At 41.2% G+C, this 25,288-nt stretch overlaps 1 protein-coding gene across 4 annotated transcripts in view; it reads right to left on the bottom strand.

Moving 5' to 3' along the window:
- The window catches only part of LOC135902897 (DNA polymerase lambda-like), a 54,737-nt gene extending 34,121 nt beyond the window's left edge, over positions 1 to 20,616 (bottom strand). The window contains exons 1-6 of one of the 4 annotated variants that reach the window (XR_010564640.2): positions 19,862 to 20,616; positions 19,695 to 19,769; positions 19,524 to 19,652; positions 10,285 to 10,464; positions 3,603 to 3,731; positions 3,369 to 3,537 (exon numbers count right to left, since the gene is read on the bottom strand). Coding sequence is in view for 3 of the 4 variants with exons in the window: in XM_065433206.2 (XP_065289278.1) it covers positions 3,369 to 3,537; positions 3,603 to 3,731; positions 10,285 to 10,464; positions 19,524 to 19,652; positions 19,695 to 19,769; positions 19,862 to 20,299 (1,120 nt within the window). In the remaining variant the exon portion in view is untranslated. Of the gene's footprint in view, positions 1 to 3,368; positions 3,538 to 3,602; positions 3,732 to 10,284; positions 10,465 to 16,584; positions 16,753 to 19,523; positions 19,653 to 19,694; positions 19,770 to 19,861 lie in introns of those variants that run through there. The other 3 variants (XM_065433206.2, XM_065433207.2, XM_065433208.1) reach the window with 3 other exon arrangements.
- Between the last annotated feature and the right edge of the window lie 4,672 nt (positions 20,617 to 25,288).

Below are 25,288 nucleotides of genomic sequence, written 5' to 3'. Positions count from 1 at the left end.
TATGAGCTATCTACGAAAACATCGCTGTTGGCTCTCGGTACGCGCTGTTGCTGTTTTCCATAGACTCCGCCGCCATGTGCCACCTAAGCACCGTATAAGAATGACCTGTGCAAAACAGATACCGACGGCGAGAAAACTACCGACAAAAAGGCAGCTCCATGTTGCCTCCAAAGCACAATGTTTCTTGCTTTTATTTGTTTTTCACATTTCTTGCCACGGAAACCGCAACTGTCATGCTTGAGGCGGGCAGCTGAACTATGTCAAAGCACAAGCGCTCATAAACGACACCGTCTGGAAAGTGCAAGGTGCGACCGTGTGGCATCCCTGGGTGTACGGATGTTACAAGATACATTTCACCGCGTGCGTGGCCGCAGAAAGAAGCCTAAAAGAAGAGATGGCTGCAGAAAGAAGGGTGAAAGAAGGAAGAGATGTGCCTCCGCTGCTAGGCGACACTATGACACTTTTCTGGGCAGAGCATGCGCTTGCAAAACCTGATGCATCGTCACCTCTGCTCGCCCGCGTTCTTTTTTTCTCAGGCGCCGTCTCAGGTTTTCCAAACCCATGTGCCGTGACGTCCGCTCCACGGTGTGGTCCTTTCCATAGAGTTTCATACAATAATTACTAGAGGGAACTCTGGCGCTAGTGTCTATGGGAGCTGCAATGAGAGCGGTTGTACCGGCATGGGAATTATGGGAAGTACATGGATTTGCCTAAGCTTCGTCCTTTTGGCTTTAAACGGCTTTGTGACTTTGTAAACTCGTCATTTTCAACAATGTACTCCGTATTAAATAATTAAATGAACATCATTAAAACTGTCCAGTAGCAGGATTCGAACACAGGAACTCTAGTACAGAAGCCTGATATTGAAACCATTAAGCCACAGATGCATGCATCGACAAGCGAATGAAATGCCCTTATGCATTCATCGCGGGAATGCCAGTGCCTTGAGATGCTTGCCGTGTTTCGATTTGGCCATCTGGACAAGCTCAATCGTTGTAATTAATAGCAATTGTGCATGTTCGTGGCATCTTTTGCACTTCGAAGAGTACAGATTGCACTGAAACTTACGCCAATAAGATTTATATAGCGTAATATACAAAGCCACAAGAACGTCTAAATCCACAAGCATGAAGATCAGACGTATCCATGTACTTCCCATCATTGCCATGGTGGTACAACGACTGCAGCGCGAGAGTTCCCTCTAGTAATTATTGTAGGAAACTCTATGGTCCGCTCTTTGCACCTTGTTGTCTGCTAGACTACTATTTCGGCTGCCGTGAAGGATACACAGAAATCTAAGAATCCCTAGATTTTGGGGATATTAGGTCGTAGTACTGAGGCATTGTTAAAGGGACACTAAAGTGAAAAATGATTTCTTCAGCCATCAGTAAATTACTTTTCTACAACACCAAAAACACTACTCTTAGAACGATAAGACGTTTGGTAAGCCAAAAAAAGTGCAAGACCGAAATACGGGTGGCGACGCCTACTTAAGTTCCCGCACCTGGTGGCTGTGACATCATGGATTTTTATGGCATCTTCTAGGGCCTACTAATTATATATAGCGGTACAGATTGACTACATTGTGTTCTAAAGGAACCAAATATTAAACATGGCAAGTTTCGGGAACCTTTACTCAGCCAATGCGGCCCAAATGGGAAAACATACTTTCGAGTCCTTGACGTCACGCTGACGTACCGGCGGTGGGGTTTCGGCGCGAAATTCAAATACTGGTACTTGGACCTTCATTTTCTCATCTAATAATCAATCTATTTTTTTTTAAATGTCTGCCTGCAGAGTTCTGAAACAATGCTTCATTCGTCTAAACTGATTTATTGTTTCGCTTTAGTGTCCCTTTAACATCACAGGGAAACTGAATAACGATCGTTATTCTGAAAAGTTCGGTATTCTGAAGTTTGCAGAACTGAAATATGTGTACATAGAAACTATAAGTCAGCAGGGGAATTCTGAAAAGTTTGTTAATCTGAAAGGTTTCTTAATGTGGTGTTTGTAGCAACGAGGTTTCACAGTATTTAGCACATTTGTGTCAACATTTGGTACATTTAAATAACCGACAACTACCAAAGTAACCAATAAATACTACTACACATTTAAGAGTAATTTTTTTTAGTTTCTCTGGGCAAAATTGTGTAGCACCAACCACATTATTAACATTTTGATAAGTTTTCTTGTGACGCCATATCTTACGTACCTGAGGAAATTTTGGAAGTATCTCATGTGACAAAAACAAAAAAAAAATTTTTTTTCACTGAAACAATTTCAGAAGACCCTGTGCACAGAACCAAAGATAATATCGGTGCTGGTCAAGCATGGGACAGTTACTGAGACAACTGATAAAATGAAAAGTGAATGACACAGCGTGTGGTGTCCTGTACCTCATTTACATTTAATGAAAGTATGAAATAAACATTGTTACTAAAGCTATACATGTGTGCTTTAATGCTATTTCTATAGTGTGTTTTCCATGACTATGTCATTCCCACACTGTGAAGAATTGAAAAACGTTAAGTGTGGCTGAATTGATAAAACATTAGAGTGCCTCTTCTTCTTAAAGTGATGACAATGCAACAAATTGCTCTACCATATACTGGATGTTTCAGCAAACACTTTCAATAATTTTTAAAGGTTGCCTGTGGCAGATATAACAATTCTAGTTCATGAGCTGGCCTACTAGAAGAGGTGGACACTACTTGTACAAAAAATTGAAATGCATAATCGGCTAATTAGGTAACAAAAAATTACTAATTAAGTTTCTAACTAATTACCTTATGGCCCATACTGCGATTTACAATTCTAGCTGTGGAGTTTGCAAGGCAGATCCACTTGGAACAAATTCTCAGGATGGCACCAGTTTCGAGATATCAATTCCCGAACTTTGCACAGAAATGCACTGGCGTTCCAGTTACTTTAGTGCTTCAATGCATTTCTCCACAATGTTCGGGAATTAATATCTTGAAACTGGTGTCATCCTGAGAATTCGTTCCAAGTGGATCCAGCTCGTGAACTCCACTTCTAATTCATAAGGTAATTAGTTAAAAACTTAGTTAGTGAATTTTGTTAATTAGTCATATGCATTTCAATTTTTTAAAAATTAATGTCCACCTCTTTGAGCAGGCCAGCTCATGAATTAGAATTGGGGTACCTGCCACAGGCAACCATTAAAAAATTTGGAAGTGTTCGCTGAAACACCCTGTATATTCCAGCTGTGCTGCATTCCATGATGCCATGTTATGAATTTCTTTTGGGCAAGCTGAAAAATGTCACATTTTGTTCTTCTGACTTCTTCATTATTAATGTGTGCATTCATTTTACATGGGTGGTTCAGGTTGTATATCGAAATAGCGTACTGCTTTCGTGAAGGATCTGTAGAATCTTGCAGAGCACACCCTCATGAGACTTGCCGTCAGGGTGTGTGATCAGAATGTCAACATCGCCACACATGGCTCTGCCTCTGCGATAGGAGCCACACGGAATCACCTCAAGTCCAGGCTGGATCGACAGGGCAGCTGTCTTCACCTGCAGTTAGCACATTGTTAAAACATTCGAGATTAAGATGTATCTCGCACTCCTCCTAGACGTACTGTGTCTGCAATCAGCCTTGCTTCAGCATATGGCATCTTGTCAAGGAAGTCATGGAAGTGCTTGAGCCCAATCTTCTGTTGGCTGCTCAGACTTCCCTTGGCGGCAAGTTCTTCCAGTGAACGAAAACCCTTGTAACATAAAAAGAAAGGGAAGAGAGAGTGTGAGTACAGCCACATTTCCAGGAAGCACAAGTTGGCTACTAGCTAGATACAGCTTGAGCAGGCTAGAAGCAGCCAGAGCTTTGTTAAGCATTAGTTTAGACATCTTCAAGATGGCTAGCACTTGATGTCTCCAAGCCATACGCTTCTAGCCATTGTGAAGACAATTACTTAGAAAAAGTGTCGAAATTTTGAAGGCATCCAGGATACAGGGAAGCCTCAATGACTTGGGGGTGGAAGGGGGGGTAGGGGGTGACGTGGTCAATTTTGTGAGTAAAAAATTAAATTATGGTGTTTAACGTGCCAAAACCACTTTCTGATTATGAGGCACGCCGTAGTGGAGGACTCCGGAAATTTTGATTACCTGGCGTTCTTTTATGTGCACCTAAATCTAAGTACACGGGTGTTTTCGCATTTCAGCCCCATCGAAATGTGGCTGCCGTGGCTGGGATTCGATCCCGCGACCTTGTATTTTTTTTCTTTTTTTTGGTGAGTGTGGAAGCTACCGGCATGCTTTGGAAAAGGTGAGGGGATAGTGGCGTTGATAGGGGATAGTTGCATTGGCAGGGCATATGAAACTCCTTGTAGCATAATCAGCACCACAAATGGGGCATGCGGAAAACGATTCTTCGTAGATTTCCTACGCACATTCTGAAGTGCGCACCTTCCACCTTCGCCGGTTCAACCATGGCACCGCATTGACAGCATACTGTGACTTGCAGCTTGCAAAGGGGGTGCGCAATTTATTATCAACATAAAGGGCGAGTAAAAAATAAAACTTATTCTGCTCAAAAAACATAGCTGTCCATTGAAGTTGTTTTAAAGTGAAAAGACGTTCGTATATGAGTTTTCAAGTGCAGAACTTCGGATTGTGTTTGCAAGAATGGCAGCAACAATGCCGCTTTATTTCGGTTCAGTAACAGATTTTATGATATGATTGAAGGGTTCCTACTTTGTGGAAATGATGTCTCATGTTGAACGGCACAAAGATCAGTTAATGTTTTGGATTGTCATGTTCAAGCAGTTATTGACAAAGCCTGTTTCATATTGCAAGTTTTTTTAGGCTTGTTACCAGCATTTCTTTCCTTTTACCTCTTTGCAACTTGAATATAGTAATGGCTTTCAGCATCGACATGTTTGCACAGTGCAGAAGACAAGGACAGAAGAAAGGACGCAACACAGGTGCTATGTTGTCTTTCTTCTGTCCTCATCTTTTGCGCTGTAGAGACATGTTGGTATTGAATCACCAGATCGCCCAAGCTTCCACTTAATGGCTTTCAGGCTATGACGGAAGCTCTGTGTACCGACTTGATATGCGTTTGCGATACTATATAATTATTATGCACTGTAATTAAACATGACTGCGTAAATAACAAAGGAGAAGAAAGGGGGTTAACCGAGGGGCCCGATTTTATTAGTCACATCATAAAAAGCCAACAAACACTGACACGAAGGACAACATAGGGGAAATTACTTGTGCTTAATGAATGAAATAAAGAATCGATAAATTAATGGAAATTAAAGTAGATGAAAAAACAACTTGCTGCAGGTGGGAACCGAACCCAAAACCTTCGCATTTCGTGTGCGATGCTCTACCGCAAAATGCGAAGGTTGTGGGATCGTTCCCCACCTGCGGCAAGTTGTTTTTTCATCCACTTTAATTTCCATTAATTTATCGATTCTTTATTTCATTTATTAAGCACAAGTACAATCCCCTATGTTGTCCTTCGTGTCAGTGTTTGTTGGTTTCTTATGATATTCGTAAATAACAGTCACAGGCTACAACTACAGTTGAAAAATAAGTGAAACCACAAAAATATCGCACGAAAGTTGCCTCGACACCATATGTTGACCTTCCAAGTCAGGAAAAAAACTGCTAATGGCCCCACATTTAGCTCATGGAAGTGTGTCCACTCCACCATTAGACATGAAGGCAATGCAAACACAAACGGCAGGCTGCAAACAGGTGTTGTCACTGAAGGTAACGGCCACCTGCAGCTGAGGTCTCTTTTGTACAAAGATGACAGTAAAGAGCAGAAAATTACGATGCTGTTTCAAGGGAAGCCACAAGGGAGTAAAACAAGATCAGCAGCTCATAAGTGCACACATGCAACATTTCATGAAAATTTAACATTTAAAACAGTTCAAAAGTCTGCAGGGCACCACATGCTAGTTTGAGTGCAAAAAAATTATCACTTTACACATCAGCTAAATGAAACTTGCCATTTCAATGTTCCTGTGTGCAATGTAAAAAGCCTATCTGCTAATCATGGTGAACTTTAAATTACTTTTACGTGTATTGTTTTGGTTGAATGAGTATAATTTATTTTTTTTAATATTTATTTATATAGCTTAACTGTCAGTTGGCCTTTATTTTGTTTTTACTGAATAGTTTCTGCACTGCGCTATTCCATGTGACTGTCAAGACAGCTGTGTCGCTTGCACTGTTGTCACAGAGTAGTGTGCAGTCAATATAGTCTAATTCTTTTTCTATTTTTGTCATTCGAAGCATATGAATGTTTTTTTCTTTAGGATCACCTGTTTTCACTCGGAGGTTGCATTTTAAATTCTGTGTAAGCTATCACTGTTAACATGACATTCTACCTTTCTCACTGCAAGAGGAAAGCCTTGGATGAAGCATTCATAGCTGTCATGGAATGTGAGCTTGAAGTAATGTACGGTTAATTTGGCTGCAGAGAGAAATCAATGACAATAAATGTGAGACAAGAAACCAGGCTAAAACACGGTCCATTTTGTTTGTTGTATAGTGAGCTATCACATTTAAACTGTTTCCTTTACTTAAGCCAGTGCAGCTTAAGGCTGTTAATAGCCAATGTGCTATTATTTTTCTATTCTAATTTAAGTTGTTTGCGTTATAGGAATGACCCAACATGAGCTAATATGCTGTCACACTCTATCAAAACAGTGGCAGACTGGCTGACAACACTGCTACTTGAGTGTTGTCTGCGTCTCAAAGGTAAATATGATGCATTTTATAACCTTGATTACATAGAATTCCTACTGTGTTTTTTCGCATATGTATGAAAGTGAGTTATGTTTGCATTTACTGGCGGGGAACCTCTAGCTTTTTAATTTAGTTATAGATATGTCTGAACTCTAGCTTGCCAAATTGCAATGTTTAAATGCTGTCAGCATCTGGAAAGAGAGTTTTATGTTGGGCTATTTGTCAGTAAGGAAAATGGCCTTCCCTTTTGGAATTTATAATATTCAATGTTAATTTGACATCAAAGCAATCATGATAAGCTTGTGATTGTTTGTGCTTACGAGAGAGTACTTAGTTTTTTTTAGGAGTATACCACAAAATTTTTGTCTCATTTTTATAGTACCAAGAATGGATAACTGTGAACTCAGTAATTATGCTATGGACCCTCAATCACTTGTTTAATAAGAGAAAAATATTAAAAATACATTACCTTTTAGTGTTACAGCTCAAAACATGCACTAAGTGTAATGTGGCTTTTGACGTGAAACGGAAGTCTATTCATGTCACCAATATTCGATGTGGCGGCATCATGGTACCAGACACAACTGACGTATACAAGTACACTCTGACCATGCTGCGAAAACAGAGACCATTCACCACCCAACAGGATAACAGGGCAGAGAGTACTCCTGCATTTCAAAAAGAAGCATGCAACTGGAAGGGTCAATCTGATGGCTCTTAGCGACAAGGTCATTATATCACTGTCAACTACAGCATTGAGCCAACTATCTCATGCTTGAGTTGTTTCTAACACCGCATGAATTCCAACTATGGGTTTGGTGATGTGAATAGACTCCTGCTTGACATATAAAATAGTGCTGCATTTGGAGTACATTTTAAACTAGCTGCATAAACTGTGATGTAATAATTATTTGTGCTGCTCAAGGAATTGAGGCTCCATGTGATAATTGTGGGGTTGGCAACTAACTAAAAAAGCAAAAAAAAGTGGGGCACAAAGTTTTTGTGCCAGTACTACCTTAATGACTTTCTTCTAGGTGCATTAACTGATTTTAAAAAAAGTGTAATAATTTTGATGAACAACTTGTTTTACACTGTTAATGTATTGATTTAACTCGTGCAGAATAGTAGAAACCATTGAGCCCACCAATCAGACAGATATATATATATATATATATATATATATATATATATATATATATATATATATAGAGAGAGAGAGAGAGAGAGAGAGAGAGAGAGAGAGAGAGAGAGTGTGTGTTGGTTAGTTAACATTGGTTACTGGAAAGATATATACAAGAGAACATTGTGAATGCCCCTTTGCTGTCTTTTAAGCTTACAATCCTGTCCAAGTCTTAGCCTGTTCTTTCTCTGCACTGTTTGCTACCTCCCCCCCCCCCTCCTTATTGGAAAATAAAGTCTTCTACATTTAGTGATGCTCTCAAAAAAAGCTAATTGGTTCCTGTACCCATTTTATAAATATTTGAATTACCATCTTAACAAGGCAATTTTTTATTTTTGGTGCATTGACGATTAAGATTTCTAAATTCACTGCAAAGAAGTTGCATTTACTAAGGACCCACTCTATTAGTCATATCCATGGTAACCATACCGAATCACATTTGTATTTATGAAATAAACTGCATTTTTTTACTGCTCCCTTAAGCATCGATGGGCAATTATGCAAGGTTGTGTCAGTGTAGAGACAGGAAACAGCCTTTCTGCATGCTGTTTTATCTTGCTTAACATGCACTCTCCACACACTTCCACTCAGCTCTGCTGCCATTAGTACTATATGCAACTGTTTAGAGTGCAGTTTACCTGAGGTGATAGTGTCATTTATTGGCTGTATTCGGTCATGAAAATGGTATATGTGGCTTTTGCATATGGATCCATGCATTTTCATACCAGTGCAAGTCTACTAGGTGCATAAGATGCACACGCAGTGGGAACATACTGATGGTCTATGGAACAAGGGAAATAGAATTGTAGATTTGCTGCACTATGTCAGACAGACATGCTTATTAAGTGCACTGCTATAGCCGGCATGCATGGTACGTTATAGTATGCTAATACTGATCCACTAGTATCACAAAACAATGGCCCTTTCTGACTCTGAAAATGAAGAACTATTTACAGGCATGGTGCTTGAACATTGAGAATAATAATAATAATATTTGGGGTTTTACGTGCCAAAACCACTTTCTGATTATGAGGCACACCGTAGTGGAGGACTCCGGAAATTTTGACTACCCGGGGTTCTTTAACGTGCACCTAAATCTAAGCACACGGGTGTTTTCGCATTTCGCCCCCATCGAAATGCGGCCGCCGTGGCCGGGATACGATCCCGCGACCTCGTGCTCAGCAGCCCAACACCATAGCCACTGAGCAACCACGGCGGGTGAACATTGAGAATGGCTGAACAAAATGAGTGGACTGCAATGCATTATGTGCACTCAGTGTGTACTTAGGCTGAACTACTAAACTTGTTTAAGCTGTATCTTAAGTCCTTAAAAATAAAGGGGCATAATGTAAAGTCACTTGTACTGCTCCACATGTGTATCGGCAGATATCATACTTTGTATGAAAACCTCCAATAATGTTTCGTTACCAACTTTGGTACACATTAGAGTTGGTTAGTGCTGCAGCCATTGAATCATTAGAAATGCATATAGTTGCACTAGCTTAGGCAAAAACTGTTGTCTTGCAGTTTACAAGGAGCAGTTTACAAGGAGTGGGAGAACAATACATAGAGCACCAATACGTTGCTTTGTGAACATTGGGATAACTATTTCGGTACTGGTGCTATGCACTAACAAAAAGTATTTTGTTGCACTGTATTTATTACTAGTTTAAATGACTAGCAATTTGATATTTGTGCAATATTACAGTGGCACAGAATCAAGGGCTTGTCAACAGCTCATCTGGTTGGGAATTAACTTAGCACAACAAAGCCACTGAACAGTCAAAGTGAAAATTTTACTGTGGTTGTTGCCTTCTTTGCGCTTTTGTAGTGACATGTAAAATAAGAATTCAACCTTCCAGGATTGTAAAACATGGTAAGTAGAGCTAACTACAGCACTTGCGAAGCTGAAACAAGCCTGGACATTGAATGTTTACACCGCAGCTACAATAGTGCTTCCCAAGGTGGCTACTAGCGGTAAGTGGAAGGAGCATTATCTGAGCTGCCAGCTGGCTTGTAGAGGCTCGGGTCTAGAGTACAACTTACAAAAGACGGCTACTAGCTGTGGCCTCTAGATCAAGCTGGAATGTATAGGTCTACTAGCTAGTTGCGTGCTTCCTGAGTTCTGATTAGCAATATTTACCATTTGCAGGGACAAGATTATATGCAAATGCAGACAATTTAGTAGGAGAGGTGGAGAACACACATGTGCAGACTGTAAAGCACTGCAGTACACATTCAGCAAAACAAGATACTGCTGCTGACACAACAAGCTAACTTATGCACAAGATGCATTACATTACAATGTACAGGGCATACTGTGCAAATTTAGCCATCAATTCATCCATTATGCTGCTATTTAAAAACTTGGAACTCACCTGCTGGACCCACTTTTGTGCTGTTGATGGTCCGGCACCCCAGACTTTTGTGAACAGGTTCTGTGCAACAAGATGCTCCTGGCTTTGGAATTCCTCCAGTTTTTGGAGCCTGCCTTGCTGAACAATCTCCCAAATTTTGTCTGCAAGCCTTTTCCCAACGTTAGGCAGGGCCCTTGCTTCCTAAATGGAAGAGACATTTCATCAGCAGAAACTTACGACTAGGTGTAGCAGTCTGCGTTAAATAGACATATACAGGCATACGGCAAGGAAATAAATGATGACATCAAATATTTTTAGCTGATACTAACATTATTTTATACATTAATGTACCGATAGTTGATGATGTCAGTGATTTCAAATTGACACTAACAGTATTTAGTAGTTTATAGCACCCATAGTAAAATGAATGTGGTTTCAATGCCTAAACATACACACATGCTCAAAATGTTCCTTAATAAAGAATAAAGAAAATAGAAAACCTAGTGGGTCTCAAAAACCAAGAACATACACCTAGCAGTGCATATTAGGCATAAAGGGGACCAAGACAGGCATGTACTATAATATTGATGAAAGGAAAAATTGTCTCTCACCCAAGAGTAGCACAAAGCTTCAAAACAAATTCAAAATGGGCATCTCAAAAAGAAAGCTTCGCAGTGGAATAAAAGTATGTCCTGGTTCAGGGGTCAAACCCAGGACCAAACTCTTTTTTGGGGCGCTTGCTCTACCATCTGAGCTGACCAGTAGGCTGGCAGATTGCAGAGTGAGGCTGAATTAATCAGCAACACGAAGCGCAGTAACATAGACAATGGTAAGTCATCTTTGCAGAAATCCACAAGCTGAAGGAAGTTTCATGAAAAGCAGAAATCGTCATCCCCCCACGAGTAGGACGAAGCTACAAAAGAAACCCAAACTGGTCTGAAGATCGAACCCAGCACCAACACTTTTTTGTCGCAGTTGCTATACCAGGACAAATTTTCTTCACCTTCAAAGCTTCTTTCCAAAGAATCCTGTATTGGGTTTATTTTGTGGCATCATGCTGCTCTTGGATGGATGACAATATTGCCTTTCATGAAACTTCCTCCACTCGCACATTTCCGCAGAATTTATTTGCACTACAATACTGTATCCAAGAAGAGGGTTAAACTTTATTAAAAATGCTGTTAGCTCTTCCAGCATCAATAAAATTGGGAAATTACTGAATTGTGGCACAAAATGGCATGAACATGTTTGCACTTATTTTTTTGCGCATGTTTGCATCCTTACTGACCAGTTGCCTTCACCCAAAAAGATCACGTCCTCGTGACACCTGCAGCAGAAAGGATGGTCCTCATTCGGCACCAAGGTCTGCGAGTGGTGGTGCTGGGTAACACTCCCAGGGCTCTACTAGGAAACACAAAAACCCAAGAAAGTGGACGGGGAAGAAGCGCCGCGGTAGCTCAATGGTAGAGCATCGCACGCAAAATGCGAAGGTTGTGAGATCGTTCCCAACCTAACCAAGGTTACTTTTTCATCCACTTTCATTTCCTTTAATTTATCACTTCTTTATTTCATTTATTAGGCACAAGTAATTTCTCCTTAGTGTCAGTGTTTGTTTGCTTCTTACTACGAACATGTTTAAGTCATTCCTACACCACTTGCCAACATGGTAGCCACATTAGAGACTGGCCATTTTATTAGCAATCATCTACTGTGTAGCAGACACACCTGCTGGCTTAGAACATCATATGCAATAAGGTAAAGCAGTTGGGACAAAACTATGAAGGACTTCCACTAAAGACGCAACAGCCTTTTAAGAAGGGCAATGCTGAACTGAGATAAGAGACTGCAAGAATATTCACAGTGGAACAAACTTTAAAAGAAAAGAAGAAGAACAACAGAAGCTTCAGAGGACCCTCACACCTGCCACATAAGCAAGACATCTGAAGAAAGCGTTAGCTCAAAGGAGCTGCGGCCATCTCACACAGGCTGTTAAACACCTTTAAATGGGCTCTGCAACATGTCTCCCTGATGTAGCAGTTACCTTGCTTTCACTCTGTTATCCTTCCTTTCATCAAACATGGTTGATAAGGCCTGGTGCAGAACACACATTAGCAATACCCAGCCAGTCATGTGAACATGCAATTTCAACATGCCAGTAGCAACTTCCAAATTCAATGATATGACAGAACACAACCTTAGATCGCACAGAAGACAAAATATCACAAAAGGCTTAAAGGAACTCTAAAGAAAAAAATTATTTCATCATCACCATCATCAGCCTATATTATGCCCACTGCAGGACGAAGGCCTCCAGTTACCCCTGTCCTGTGCCATCCGATTGAAACTAGCACCCGCGAATTTCCTAATTTCATCGTACCACCTAGTCTTTTGCCGTCTTCTACTGTGCTTCCCTTCTCTTGGTACCCATTCTGTAGCCCTAATGGTCCAACCTGCCTGTTCCCTTGGTTGACTAAAGTTCAGTGTTGCCCTCATTCTAATCGAGATTATCTTGGCGAATATTTTATATAGTACTGGGAGTAAGGTAATGGGCATATAATTTTTCAATTCTTTAACGTCTACCTGTTTGTGGATCAGTATAATGTTTGTGTTCTTCCAGTTTTCTGGGACCCTTACAGTCGATAGACACTTTGTACAGAGAGCTGCCACTTTTCCAAGCATTGCGTCTCCTCCATCTTTGATTAAATTGACTGTTATTCCATCTTCTCCTGCCGCTTTCCCCCGTTTCATGTCTTCCAAAGCCCTTCTGACCTCATCGCTAGATATAGGAGGAGTTTCTGTATCCTGTTCATTACTGTTTCGAATGGAGTTAACCTGAGTCATCTGGGTACTGTACAGGTTAGTAAAGAATTCTTCCACTGCTTTTACTATACCTTCGAGATTGCTGGATATTACCCTCCTTATTTTTCAGCGCATACATCTTGGTTTGTCCTATGCCAAGTTTTATTCTCACTGATTTCTGCCTGCATCCTTTTTTTACGGCTTCTTCAGCCTTTCTCACATTATAATTTCGAATAGCACTTATTTTCGCGTTGTTGATCACTTGTGACAGTTCCGCGAATTCCATCTTATGGACACTTTCATTCTTGGCCATTTCTTTATTAGGTCCTTTGTTACTTGGGAGAGCTTGCCTACTGGTTGCCTTGGTGCCTTGCCTCCCACTTCAATCAAAGAAAGGGCACAGTAGCAGGGCTTGCATGCAGATGGCTCACCCGCTTGTCTTCTTTATGCAGATTATCGCCAGCCTGCTGCTGATACCAGCGGGACACCAAGAACCAAATCAGCCTTTCGGGATTCTAGACGTGCATGTGCTTCAGAACAACACCTTTTCGTCGTTTTTTTTCCTACCATTTGCGGAAGGGAACCCGTCATCGTCTACCTCTAGCGAAGAACATTCTTGAAGCCATCCAGTACGGCCCCTCACCTTACCAGGAGCATAAAAGCTGCCAACGACCCAGCACATCCCAAAGGGCGCGGCAGCAGGGCTTGCACGCAGATGGCTCACCCGCTTGTCTTCTTTATGCAGGTGAGAAGGCGTTTTGGAAAGTGTTTTCGCTCTAGCGAGCACTGTCTCGTCGTGCTGCCGTGCCCTACGGTGCTTCTCGATTTTCTGTATGACATAGTGTACTTTGCAAAGTTGATATTGCTTGCCGGAGATGCCGAAACAAATCCCGGGCCTGACCGTTCGGGTTTTGCCGAAAGTTAACTCAAATCGCCGCTGATATAAAGACAATAAAGGAAGAACAACTGACATCGATAGATAAAAAACTAGAATGTCTATCATGCCTTGAAGACAATGTTTCAGCTTGCACTAAACAAATCGCTAGCCCTCAAAAAACTGCATCGTACTTGGAATTACGGCTAGACGGTCTAGAGAATAGATCCAGAAGGTCAAACCTTACTGTGTATGGTATGCAGGAAGATACAGAAGAAAATACCGAATCTCTGGAACGCGCAGTGAATGAAAAGGTCATTAGGCATACTTTGAAGTTCGAAGCAGTGGCAATAGAACGCATCCACAGACTAGGCAAACCAATGGCAAACAAAACAAGACCAACAATCTTTAACCTCCTAGACTTCTGAGACAAAACAAAAATTTTGCGTAACTGTCAAAAACTCGATACTGATTACGCCATCAGCGAAGACTTTTCACCGCGAGTTCGAGATATTAGGAAGAAGCTATGGCAATATGGAAAAGCAAGGAAGGAATCTGGTGATAAAGTGGCCCTGGTCTACGACAAACTAAAGATTAATAGTTGCCTTTATTCTTGGGACGAGGAAAATAATGAGGTGACCCCCATTACGTCCACTTCAAGCGATACAAAAAACCAGGACGTCGGTACGCGAACCTTGCGTCCCTGCCGTCCGCAACATCCAAAATAACGTTCGGTAATATTAACGCTCGAAGTGTTAGTAGTAAGCTCGGACCCCTCGAATCAATGTTAATAGCTTTCGAACCGAAATTTATAGGCATAACAGAGACTTGGCTAACCAAAGACGTCACAGACTTCAAAATTACTCCCCCAAACTACGTCATTATTTGCAAAGATCGGCCAACATGAGGTGGTGGCGTTGCTATTTTGATAAAAAGGGAAATTTCGTACGTTAAGTTGCCCGACGTTGCGGGGGTTGAAGCTGTATTTTGCAAACTTTGCTTTGCCAATACCACCTTCATTGTTGGATGCATTTACCGTAGTCCTTCTACTGATTTGAATGTATTGCAATCATTGCACGTGTATATGCAGCAGCATGTGAAGGGGACCAAGCTCATATTACTAGGCGACTTTAATCTCCCTGATATCAACTGGCACACACTGCATCACCGTTCACCTTGCGCAGATATTCTTTTCGACATTATGCTCTCTTTTAACCTAACCCAGATAATAACTGAACCCACGCATGTACAAGGATCCAGTTAGACTAAACTAGATCCAGTTAGACCTAGTATTTTTAAGCATTCATTTTCCCACCCATAACGCTAAATTCGAAGTCTCAACCGGCTTGTCAGATCACAAACTAGTATTGTGTGAGGTGCCGTATCAAGATTCGCTACCCTCTTCACAACCAACAAAAACGTACAAAGACTACAGCAGAGCTGATGATACAAGCATCATTGATACACTGTCATTTCAACTATCGTCATTCAATCAACTTGCACATGATGGAAACACAGACATAGAAATTTTATGGCACGAATTTAAGTCCGTTGTGTCATATTGCATCAGTAACTACGTCCCCTTGAAAACTAAGAAAACTCATAAACATAACCCCTGGATAACTCGGACCGTTATTCATGCAAAAAGGAAAGTTCGCCGAATCAGAAGAAACAAAAAATCCCATCCCTCACAACGAACTGCTAAACAATTAACTTACGCCGTGGACGACTTGAAAACAAAAATTAAGAAGGCCAAATCACACTATTTCACAAAAACACATCCTAACTTTATAAAGAATGCTCCCGAAAAATTCTGGCGTTATTTAAACCCTAAAAAACGAGATGAGAGACATCTCCTGAGGATAACAAAAACGCTGCGACTTCTTTGAATAATTATTTCTGCTCTATTTTTACATCTGATAACGGAGAACTACCAGGAAAAACCTCTGGCACTGGTGTGAAGATGGAACCATTAACTATAACAGAAACAGGAGTACTAGATCTTTTACTAAATCTCGACACAAAAAAAGGACCCGGGCCAGAGAACATCCCTAACATATTCCTTCATCGATATGCCGAGTGGATGGCAAAATTCCTAATCCTCCTTTTTACCAAATCATTATCCACCTGCACCCTTCCTACGGAATGGAAAACTGCCAAAATAACACCAATATACAAATCAGGAAATAAATCTGATCCTTCAAACTACAGACCCATATCATTAACCAGTAAAGTACGCAAGTTATTAGAACATATTATTTTAAAACACGTAAATGCTTATCTAGAAGTAAATGATACCCTAACCCCTTGTCAGCACGGCTTTCGTAAAGGCCTTTCTAGTATTATGCAATTAATTGAATAAACACATGACATATCCAAGAGCATTGATAACCAGAAACAAACAGACCTCATATTTTTAGACTTTTCGGAGGCATTTGACTGCGTGTCACACACTAAACTTCTTGCAAAACTAGAACTAACTTTGGGAAGCGGCCCTATCCTTGATTGGATTAAAAACTATCTTAGTAATAGCACACAATTTGTTGAAATTAACAACGAGAGGTCCGCGACAACTAACGTTACATCAGGAGTACCCCAAGGAAGTGTCTTAGCCCCAGTATTATTCTTAATCTTTATTAATGACTTACCAGCATATGCTTCACAGAATATCAAACTTTTTGCAGATGACTGCGTTCTTTTCCAGGAAATTAACTGCCTTGATGACCATAGAACTTTAAATAACGCCATAACAGCAGTTTCCCAGTGGTGCAAGGACTGGCAGATGGATATCAATCTAAAAAAGTCTGTTCTATTATCTACAACCAGAAAAAAACATACATCAGCCTTCCAGTACACCCTTAACAACATTCCTCTTGCATCTGTTCATGAGCATAAGTACCTTGGTGTGACACTAACATCTGACTTCAGGTGGGATTCTCACGTTAACAATATCACATCAACTGCAATAAGACAGCTATTCTTCATTAACAGACGCCTTAAACTAGCACCATCTGAAACAAAGTTACTCGCATATAAAACACTTATAAGACCGGTTCTAGAGTACGCCAACACCGTTTGGTTCCCGTTTACTAACAAGCTGATTAAAAACTTGAAGGGGTACAGCAAAAAGTGCTGAGATACATATATAATAAACACTCCATCACAGACTCACCAACAGCATTACTGAAACGGGTAGAACTTCTAACCATGCATAACAGAGCCAAGCTTGCTAGACTAAAGGTCATGTATCAGTTAATACACAATCAACTTAAACTGCCTATTATGAAATACATATCAATGTCCTTGAATAGATTACTCGTCATAAACACACACACACACATTAAGCGAATTTCCATTCCGCACTGATATTTTCAAATACTCATTTTTTCCAAGGGTGACACGCGAATGGAATAATCTTAACACAAGTTTCACTGACAGCTCATCCTTAGATACGTTTGGTACCCTGATTGCGGATCAACTATACGCATTGCAGCAATAATTCTTCACATTATTTACGTAGTTCCTTGTTGCCTTGTTATTTTAACGGTGTTTGTGCTTGACTATAATTTACGGCAATGATGCAATACATTTCTTTTCTTGTTGGCACTATTGTAACCTTGATTGTTGCGTGACTGTTATTACCTCAATACTGACCTTCTAACTGGTTTCTGTAACTGCAATTATCGTTGTCATAACCTTATAGTTCTATTTATTCTCTTGTATAATCACGTAATCAAATTGTTATATGCCCAAAATTTTTATTGTATAAGATTTAGTAATTAACACCTTATACCATGTTCCTATGTATGGCATACAGCCCTTCCTGTTACAATCCCTGATGGGATTCACAGTATCAATAAATGAAATTAAAAATGAAAATTGCTGCCTCTGAAGCCAGCTTAGTTACGGTTTCATTCATTTGAGGTGTAGTAATTAACTACTCCGCTAAAATAGAAAATCAATTACTTTTACTGTAAGAAGAGGTACAAAGACGAGACAGGTGGCAACGCCGTCTTGAAATTTTAGTACCAGCTCACTGTAGCATCATGAAATTAACTCGTTAACTCAAGTTAACTTGTCACGGGAAAGGTTGCACTACCTTGAAATTTTAACACATAAATAATACACAATGCATTTTGGTATTCTTATTCAACATTTGAGCAGTAATAGCACTACAGGAATTCCTGGTACAATATTAAGAAAAAAAAAGAACAAAGAAAATATATGGATATATTTTTTAAATCCACACTTATGATAAATGTTTTAATAATTTATCTTGGCAGTTAAGGGGTTAAATGGCACCAGCTTCCTAGAAAACAGTTTCTAAGGGCGCAGTTGCTGGAAATGAAACGGGAGCCTCTGGCTCCCCTGCAATTTAAAAATGGTTGTGCAGAGTGAGGAGGCTGCAGCGACAATGCCTGTCTTTTCAATTCCAGAAACACAGCATTTTTGGACGTTTCTGCATCTTAAGTAAACAACTAGACCTGGCAAGATCTAGTGAATCGTGTTCAGAGCTTTAACTTAGTACCAACGATTGCAATGAAGATTTAGAACTTCTGCCAACCTCTCTTGCATGGATGTGGCTTGACAAATGCTTTGACACCTGCTCCTCTGCCATTTGCTTTCCATACTGCGCCAGAAATTATGTGTTGCATGGAGGATAACAAAAGCGTGCTCGACTTTCTCAAAGAAATATTGTGCTTCATATAGATTGTTTCTGTTGCATTGACTATTTGCAACTCAAAAACATAAATAATTGACAGGACATGAGAAATTAACAAATGATCTGCTTATACTGCATTAATTAAAGCTGTTCACAATGAACAAGTTACAAAAAAATTCAGGGAATTTCAGTTTTCTGAAACAAAAGGAAGTTGGCACAGAAAGGGTTAATTTGCTCTTTTTAAAATATGTTCTATGTTAAATTGTCCTGTATTTTTTTGCATTAACTATATAGTTTTCATATAAGTTCATGCTGATAGAAGATAAATATATGTTTATGACAGTGATCACTTTAACAGACCTAAGTTTCTGATATCCCACATAACTTTACATTCCCACAATGTATCTTCCTTGATGGTGTATTAAACCCTGTAGTTGAGAGTTCGGTGGAATACTGTCTGGTAGGGTAAGATTATTGTGAGAGAAGCAGGTCACCAACCAAAGTCAAAACAAAATGACGTTTTCGAGATGCGTCTTGAAACATCATTTTGTTTTGGCTTTGGTAGGGGTGCTCTAGATCAATTTCCGCTACCTGGAGTTCTTTTACGTGCACATAAATTGTAGTACACAAGCGTTTTTGCATTCTGTCATCAGAATATACGACTGCCACAGTTGGGAATTGAACCTGTGTCATTGTGTTCAAAAGCTGACCACCACAGCCATTAAGCCACATTTGCTATAATTTATTATTTTTGTGTCTCTATTGTGGTTTAGTTAACAGTGTTTATTACAGATCAGGATGAACATGAGACTAGAAATGAATGAAGAAAACTATGCCTGGTATTCCGTTATACCATTTAATGATCTGATGGTCTTAGCTAAACAACAGTGCATTGAGAAATCATACTCCTATATACTCCTTTACCTCCCATGTCGTGATTTCAGTAGCATGCCGCTTGAGCTGCATGATGGCTTTTTCATAACCAAGGGCCCTCCAGTGGTCTTTAGTGCTTTGGTAGGTTTCAACCATGGCCTGGAATAAAACAACCTCGGTCTATCAGGAGGTTTAACGCACAGTCTGTGCTGCAGATATCACCTCCAATTGGTCAGTTATGTGGGAATTCTTATTCACAGGAACGTCTGTGGAGGCAACTGCGCACACCCACTTGCCCTGCATGCAAAACGTCGGCAAAAAACGATATATATTTATTATGTATGCATTCTAAAACAGCATTTCACTTTAAAAGCGCGGGTTAAGCGTACCGAAACGGCCGTTTGATGCAGTATCGAGGATTCGGTGCTCCGAGAGACACCAGGCTGAGGTGCAAGATCTGCAGGCTCACGAAAAAGTCTTGCCCGTTTAGAAGGGGCGCCGTTAGAATCTTGGCAGCACATTGTGAAAGCACTCGGGGTTGGCTTGTAGTGGAGCTCATACGTAGTTGTTTCGACCAATGATCTACTCTTGAAGCACTCGCTTAACCACGTACATTTTACGATTTTCACGGATGCACGTAAGTTTGCTGTGTCCACTATTTTAGAAATACGGTCTCCGTCCAGCGACTCCGCCACGATTACGTGTGTGGCCAAGTTTTCGTCACTCACAACTGTGGCCCCGTGCTCCATCACTTTACTCTTATAAAGGTTCACCCGTGGGCCCCCAATGCCTGTAGGCACAATAAATATGCGAGCTCCTGAAAACATTGTAATGATATAACAACAACGATCAGACGCACACAGACGGGCACATTCGCTTACGAACACACTGAAACCGATGCTGACAACAGCTGTTCACGCGAACAGTAACATGCCTCCACCGAATTTCAACTGTTTCGATTGCTGCTGCTCCTCAATGTCCCTTAAAGCCATCGCAAACATGACTACAATATTAATTATGCCACGACGCCGAGCTCGAACGTACGAAGCCGCGAACAAAACGGACGATACCACAGAATAAAGTGGCGTCACCGCACGTCACCGCGTCGTGCGCCCAGAATGCATCACGTGATCATGTCCTAGGCATCTAGGGAGAGAATCATCTAGGGACTTTTGAGGGACCGCAGTGGCATGTCGTCGAAGCGCGCTAACTGCGATTTGTTTATCGCTGTTGCGTGATCTCTCTTCTGTGGGATCTGTGTTCGGCAGAAAGCGGTGCAGTGGGGGTGGTGTTAAAGCGGCCCTCGGCGACCTCCGGTAGCACAGAATCTACGTTGTGTGACCGGTGCTTCTGTAGCATCCGGTGGTACTGAGCGTCGCCGTGTCATGGAATAAAGAACCGTTTTTCTGCTGGGCCGCCATTCCTGCGACCCGGTCGTAGGAGTGGAAAGGGGGGGGTAACCGTTATAGTGCCCTGGTCGTACGAACGGTTAGGGCCCGAAAGCGTTAGGTTCACCCAAATAGACGCTAAATAATGATTTGGCTTGGCTCCGTATATTATTTTTAAATAGGTGTCGCTAAAGTGATGGACGCGACGTGAGCTCCATTCTGCCCGTGCGGACTTCGGCCGTGCCCCTGGCTGCTCGTGTGCTTTACTAGCTTTGTGGAACGCGATGATCGAGCCCAGAATCGGTGCTTCCGTTCTGTCCGTGCGGTCTTCGCCTGGGTCAGTGGCTGTGGAGAAGTGATTGTATCTGTTTGATGTCGTTGTATGTGAGAGCTTGTGGCGAAGTGATTGAGTATGGCCGTAGTAGTTCTGCTCATGTAGTGTTTTGCGAACTTCACCTGTGCCTGTGACTGATCGTGTTGCCCAATAGCTTTGTGAAAAACCGACGTGGTTTGTGTGGATGTCATCGCAGCGTTTGCCAGCTCCTGGGTGGCCCGTGTGCCAGTTATTGATGGCGTTGCCCAGTAGCTTTGCGGAAGTTGATGTACCTTGTGTGGATTTCGTTGCCGCTTATGACTGCCTTAATTATAGGTGGTCACACGCTGCCTTTTGAAGCGCGTCCGAGCGCGAGAAACTTCACCGATGCTTTTGTTAACAACGTGGACGTCTCGAAATGTTAGCTAGAAATCAACCAGCAGCAAGCCAAGTCTTTATTTTGTGGTTTTTCGAGCTTATGCTCATGCGAGCAGCAGAAGAACAAAAGGTCCGTTACATAATGTCAGTTCCGTAAAATCAGCTTTGCCGCAATACAGTCATGTTATGCGGTGAAGCATACGTAATGTATTGCGGTAAAGTATATGAAAAAGTAGGCAGGGACCACTGCGTTACTGGGCCGATTTTCTTGTATTATGGTCATGGCCGTGCGCGAACAAGAAAAAATCACGGTCGAAGCGCATGGCACAAACCTTGCCAATGCTTCAATTGGAAAAAGAAAGAAAACTAATTGGAGTGGGTGATGCCAAAAACAAAGCCTTGACTTTTGTATTATCAAAGCAGTTCCGAGAATCGCCAATCATATTCCAAGCTCCTGCATTATTTATGATTGTTTAAAGTATATGCATATATTGTGCACCAGCCTTAGCGCACCAATTCTAATGTACTTTAATGATGTAAGTTTAATAACACGTGGCGAATATATAATTTGTGCTGTATGGTGTTGTGCTGTTTATAAGCTGCTGCTTTCATGTGGTAATGTGTACACTGGCTGGAAGAGTTGATGCATCCTCCTTATAGAACTCACTGAAAGGTAAACCACCTGTCAAGCCATCATTGTTCTTGCAGTTGTACACCAGATTTCACAAACATGGGGACAGTTATGATATAGAAAGAGTAGCTGAGGCTTAACATATATCCACATGCATGCACAGGAGTGCGGGAGTCGACCATCTATCTCTCCAACTCAGGTTGAATGTGCATACTTGAGTAACATGCATGTAACACTTGTTGGGTGTCAGGTTTCTTTTATTGTTAGCCTAGTTTGTGTTTTTTCTCCCTTTTGTAGGTTTTAGTGTGTGTTGCTGTGTATGTATATAATTGCTTCCAGAGTGGCTTTCTTGTTGCTAATAAATTTAGAGAAGGCAGCGATCTTCATTTTGTGCATCAGACAGCAAGTGAGCATGTTTCAAAGGATGTTGGATTTTGTTGCCATAAGCGACAAAAAGGCATAAGCATATAGACTGCTTGCTGGAGGTACTCTTTATAGCATTAAGGACATTATCATGCTGATAACTCTGTGCACAATAATTAGAAAGATCACATCAGGTCCGACATGTCTTCTTGCCACCATGAAATCTTGTCAGATGCATAACATGGGACATACACCACAGATCTTGGCCAGCCATTCTCATTTGTGGTCTCGACCTCCTACCACTGAGCAGACTGGTCCAAGAGACAAAACATGCAACTTTTATCTGATTAAATGTAGTGCATGTTGCACAAAATTAGATGTCAATTGTTATTGTTGACACAGATACATATCTGTGAGCCTCATAAACTAATGTCAAAAGAAAGAGAGTTATACCCATGAAATGCACTCTTGGTAGGATGGCAGGACCATTATTTTGCAGAGTTAAATAACAACCATGCAGCAGTATCATGATATCAAACTGAACAATAATTCACTCCAAGAATAGGTTTCTTCATGCAACAAAACTGATAGTCTTGAAATACAATACAGAAGGCCTTCCAAATTATGCATGACAGGAGGGCATATTTTAGGAAGCAAGAATGAAAACGGAGCTGGTTAACTATGAAAGTTGTGAATGCAACTCTGCAGAAGTTAGAAAAATGAACCAAACGGAATAGTTTAAAAGTAAGTGGTTTAGGGACAAAGGCCGTTTTATTCCATGCCAGAAAAGCAAGCAGAGGTTGAAATGCTTTCCACATACATACCTTCAAGGTGCATGTACAGGGTCTGTCCTGAGAGTAATGTCAGTAAGGCGATTAAAAATCATTTATTGAATTTGTTGTTACAAAATGTTTTAAAATCTTCAAAATACTCTCCTTTTGCGTCAATACATTGGCTCCAAAGAGACTTCCAGCTCTCGAATGCGTTGCGGTAGTCCTCCTCTGGAATGGCCTTTAATGCTGTGGTGCTAGCTGCTTTAATCACGTCCGCTGTCCCAAAATGATTGCCTTTCAGGGGTGTTTTGAGGCATGGCAACAGAAAAAAGTCAGGGGGGAGCCAAGCCCGAGCTGTACGGGAGCTGGGAGATCGTTGGCCCCAATGCATTAACCAGGTAGTCGGTGACGATGAAGGCACTGTGGGCCAGCACATTATCGTGGTGCAACTTCCAGTTGTGTGCAATGTCCGGCCGGATATGTTGAACCCTGCGTTTCAGTCTTTCAAGGACATCCACATAAAATTTGGAGTTCACAGTGGTTCCAGGTTCTTCAAACTCATGATGAACCAGTCCGTAGATGTCAAAAAAAAACAATGAGCATAATCTTGATCTTTGATTTGCTCATCCTGGCTTTCTTCTGGGGAGGGGACGAGTGTGTGTGCCACTCAGATGATTGCCCTTTGGTCTACAGGTCATATTCAGATACCCAAGTCTCATCTTCTGTAATGACGTTGTCAAAAAATTTTCGCTCACGTTTGCACATGTTGAGATTTTCTTCACATGTTTCAACGCGGCGTGACTTTTCGTTGTCAGTGAGCACTTTTTGAACCATTTTTGTGCACGCCTTCCGCATGCCGATATTGTTTGTAACAATTTCATGAACTTGAGTTTTCGAAACGTTTAACATGTCTGCCATTAAACGAACACTTAATTGTTGGTCTGAGTTCAGCAGTTCTCTCGCTCGTGTTACATTGTCAGTCGTAATGGTCGTGGATGGCCATCCAGCGCAGTCCTTGTCGTCGCCCTCTTTCCGGCCTTCCGAAAGACCTTGTGCCACCAAAACATTTACCGATCTGACCAGGCATGTTCTTTATAAGCAGTCTTGAGCATAGTAACAGTTTCCGCAGCGGTATTGCCAAGTTTCACAGAAAACTTGATCGCAAATCTTTGTTCTAATGAGCGCTGCATTTTCACTTGCACAAGAATAAAAAACAGCTCACGGACGGGCCCGTCTGACACTCTCCGATGTTCGGAGCACAATGACTGTCGGACCGCTGCTTAGCTAGATTCCGTCACTACTAGTTTCAACTAGTTAGACCGTTCTGACATACAGTCACATCACAATAAATTTACTGACATTACTTCCAGGACAGACCCTGTATGTGGTGATAGACAAGCTTTTAAGATATAAATGTTGGGAACCTGGATGGAGGTGAGGGACATGTACAGTAAAAACAAGATGTATAAGGTCAAAAATTAATTCTTTTAGTCAGAAATTGGTCAGTGGTGTCTGGCTTCTCTTGTTCCCTGGCCCTGGATGGTGAATACAAAGTTATATATATATATATATATATATAATTTTGTACAATCAACCATAGAATTCAGGAGAGCACGTTGTTGGGCGAGTCGGTCGTACATACTTAAAGAAGGGAATTGCGCTAAAAAAGACACGGCGCCCGTCCATGTCCTAACTCGTCCGTGTCTTTTTTAGCGCAATTCCCTTCTTTAAGTACAACCATAGAATCATTGCCTTCTACCTGAGCTAACGTATGGGGCAGAAACTTGGAGGTTTCTTGGAGACAAAAAAGGGCATTGTGTTGTCATGTTATAAAGCACTTTTGCGGAGGAGGGTGTGTCAGCCACTGACATCAATTTTAATGAAATTTATACCAATATAGCTGACATAAAATGTTGAGCTGTCACGAAGTTGAATCAGTTTGGTTTGACAACAGTCTCAAATGATGTTAA

The sequence above is a fragment of the Dermacentor albipictus genome, chromosome 1, assembly GCF_038994185.2.
Source record: "Dermacentor albipictus isolate Rhodes 1998 colony chromosome 1, USDA_Dalb.pri_finalv2, whole genome shotgun sequence".
NCBI classification, from domain to species: Eukaryota; Metazoa; Arthropoda; class Arachnida; order Ixodida; family Ixodidae; genus Dermacentor; species Dermacentor albipictus.
The sequence above is the reverse complement of the archived record's forward strand: the minus strand, read 5'-3'. Positions and strand labels throughout refer to the sequence as shown.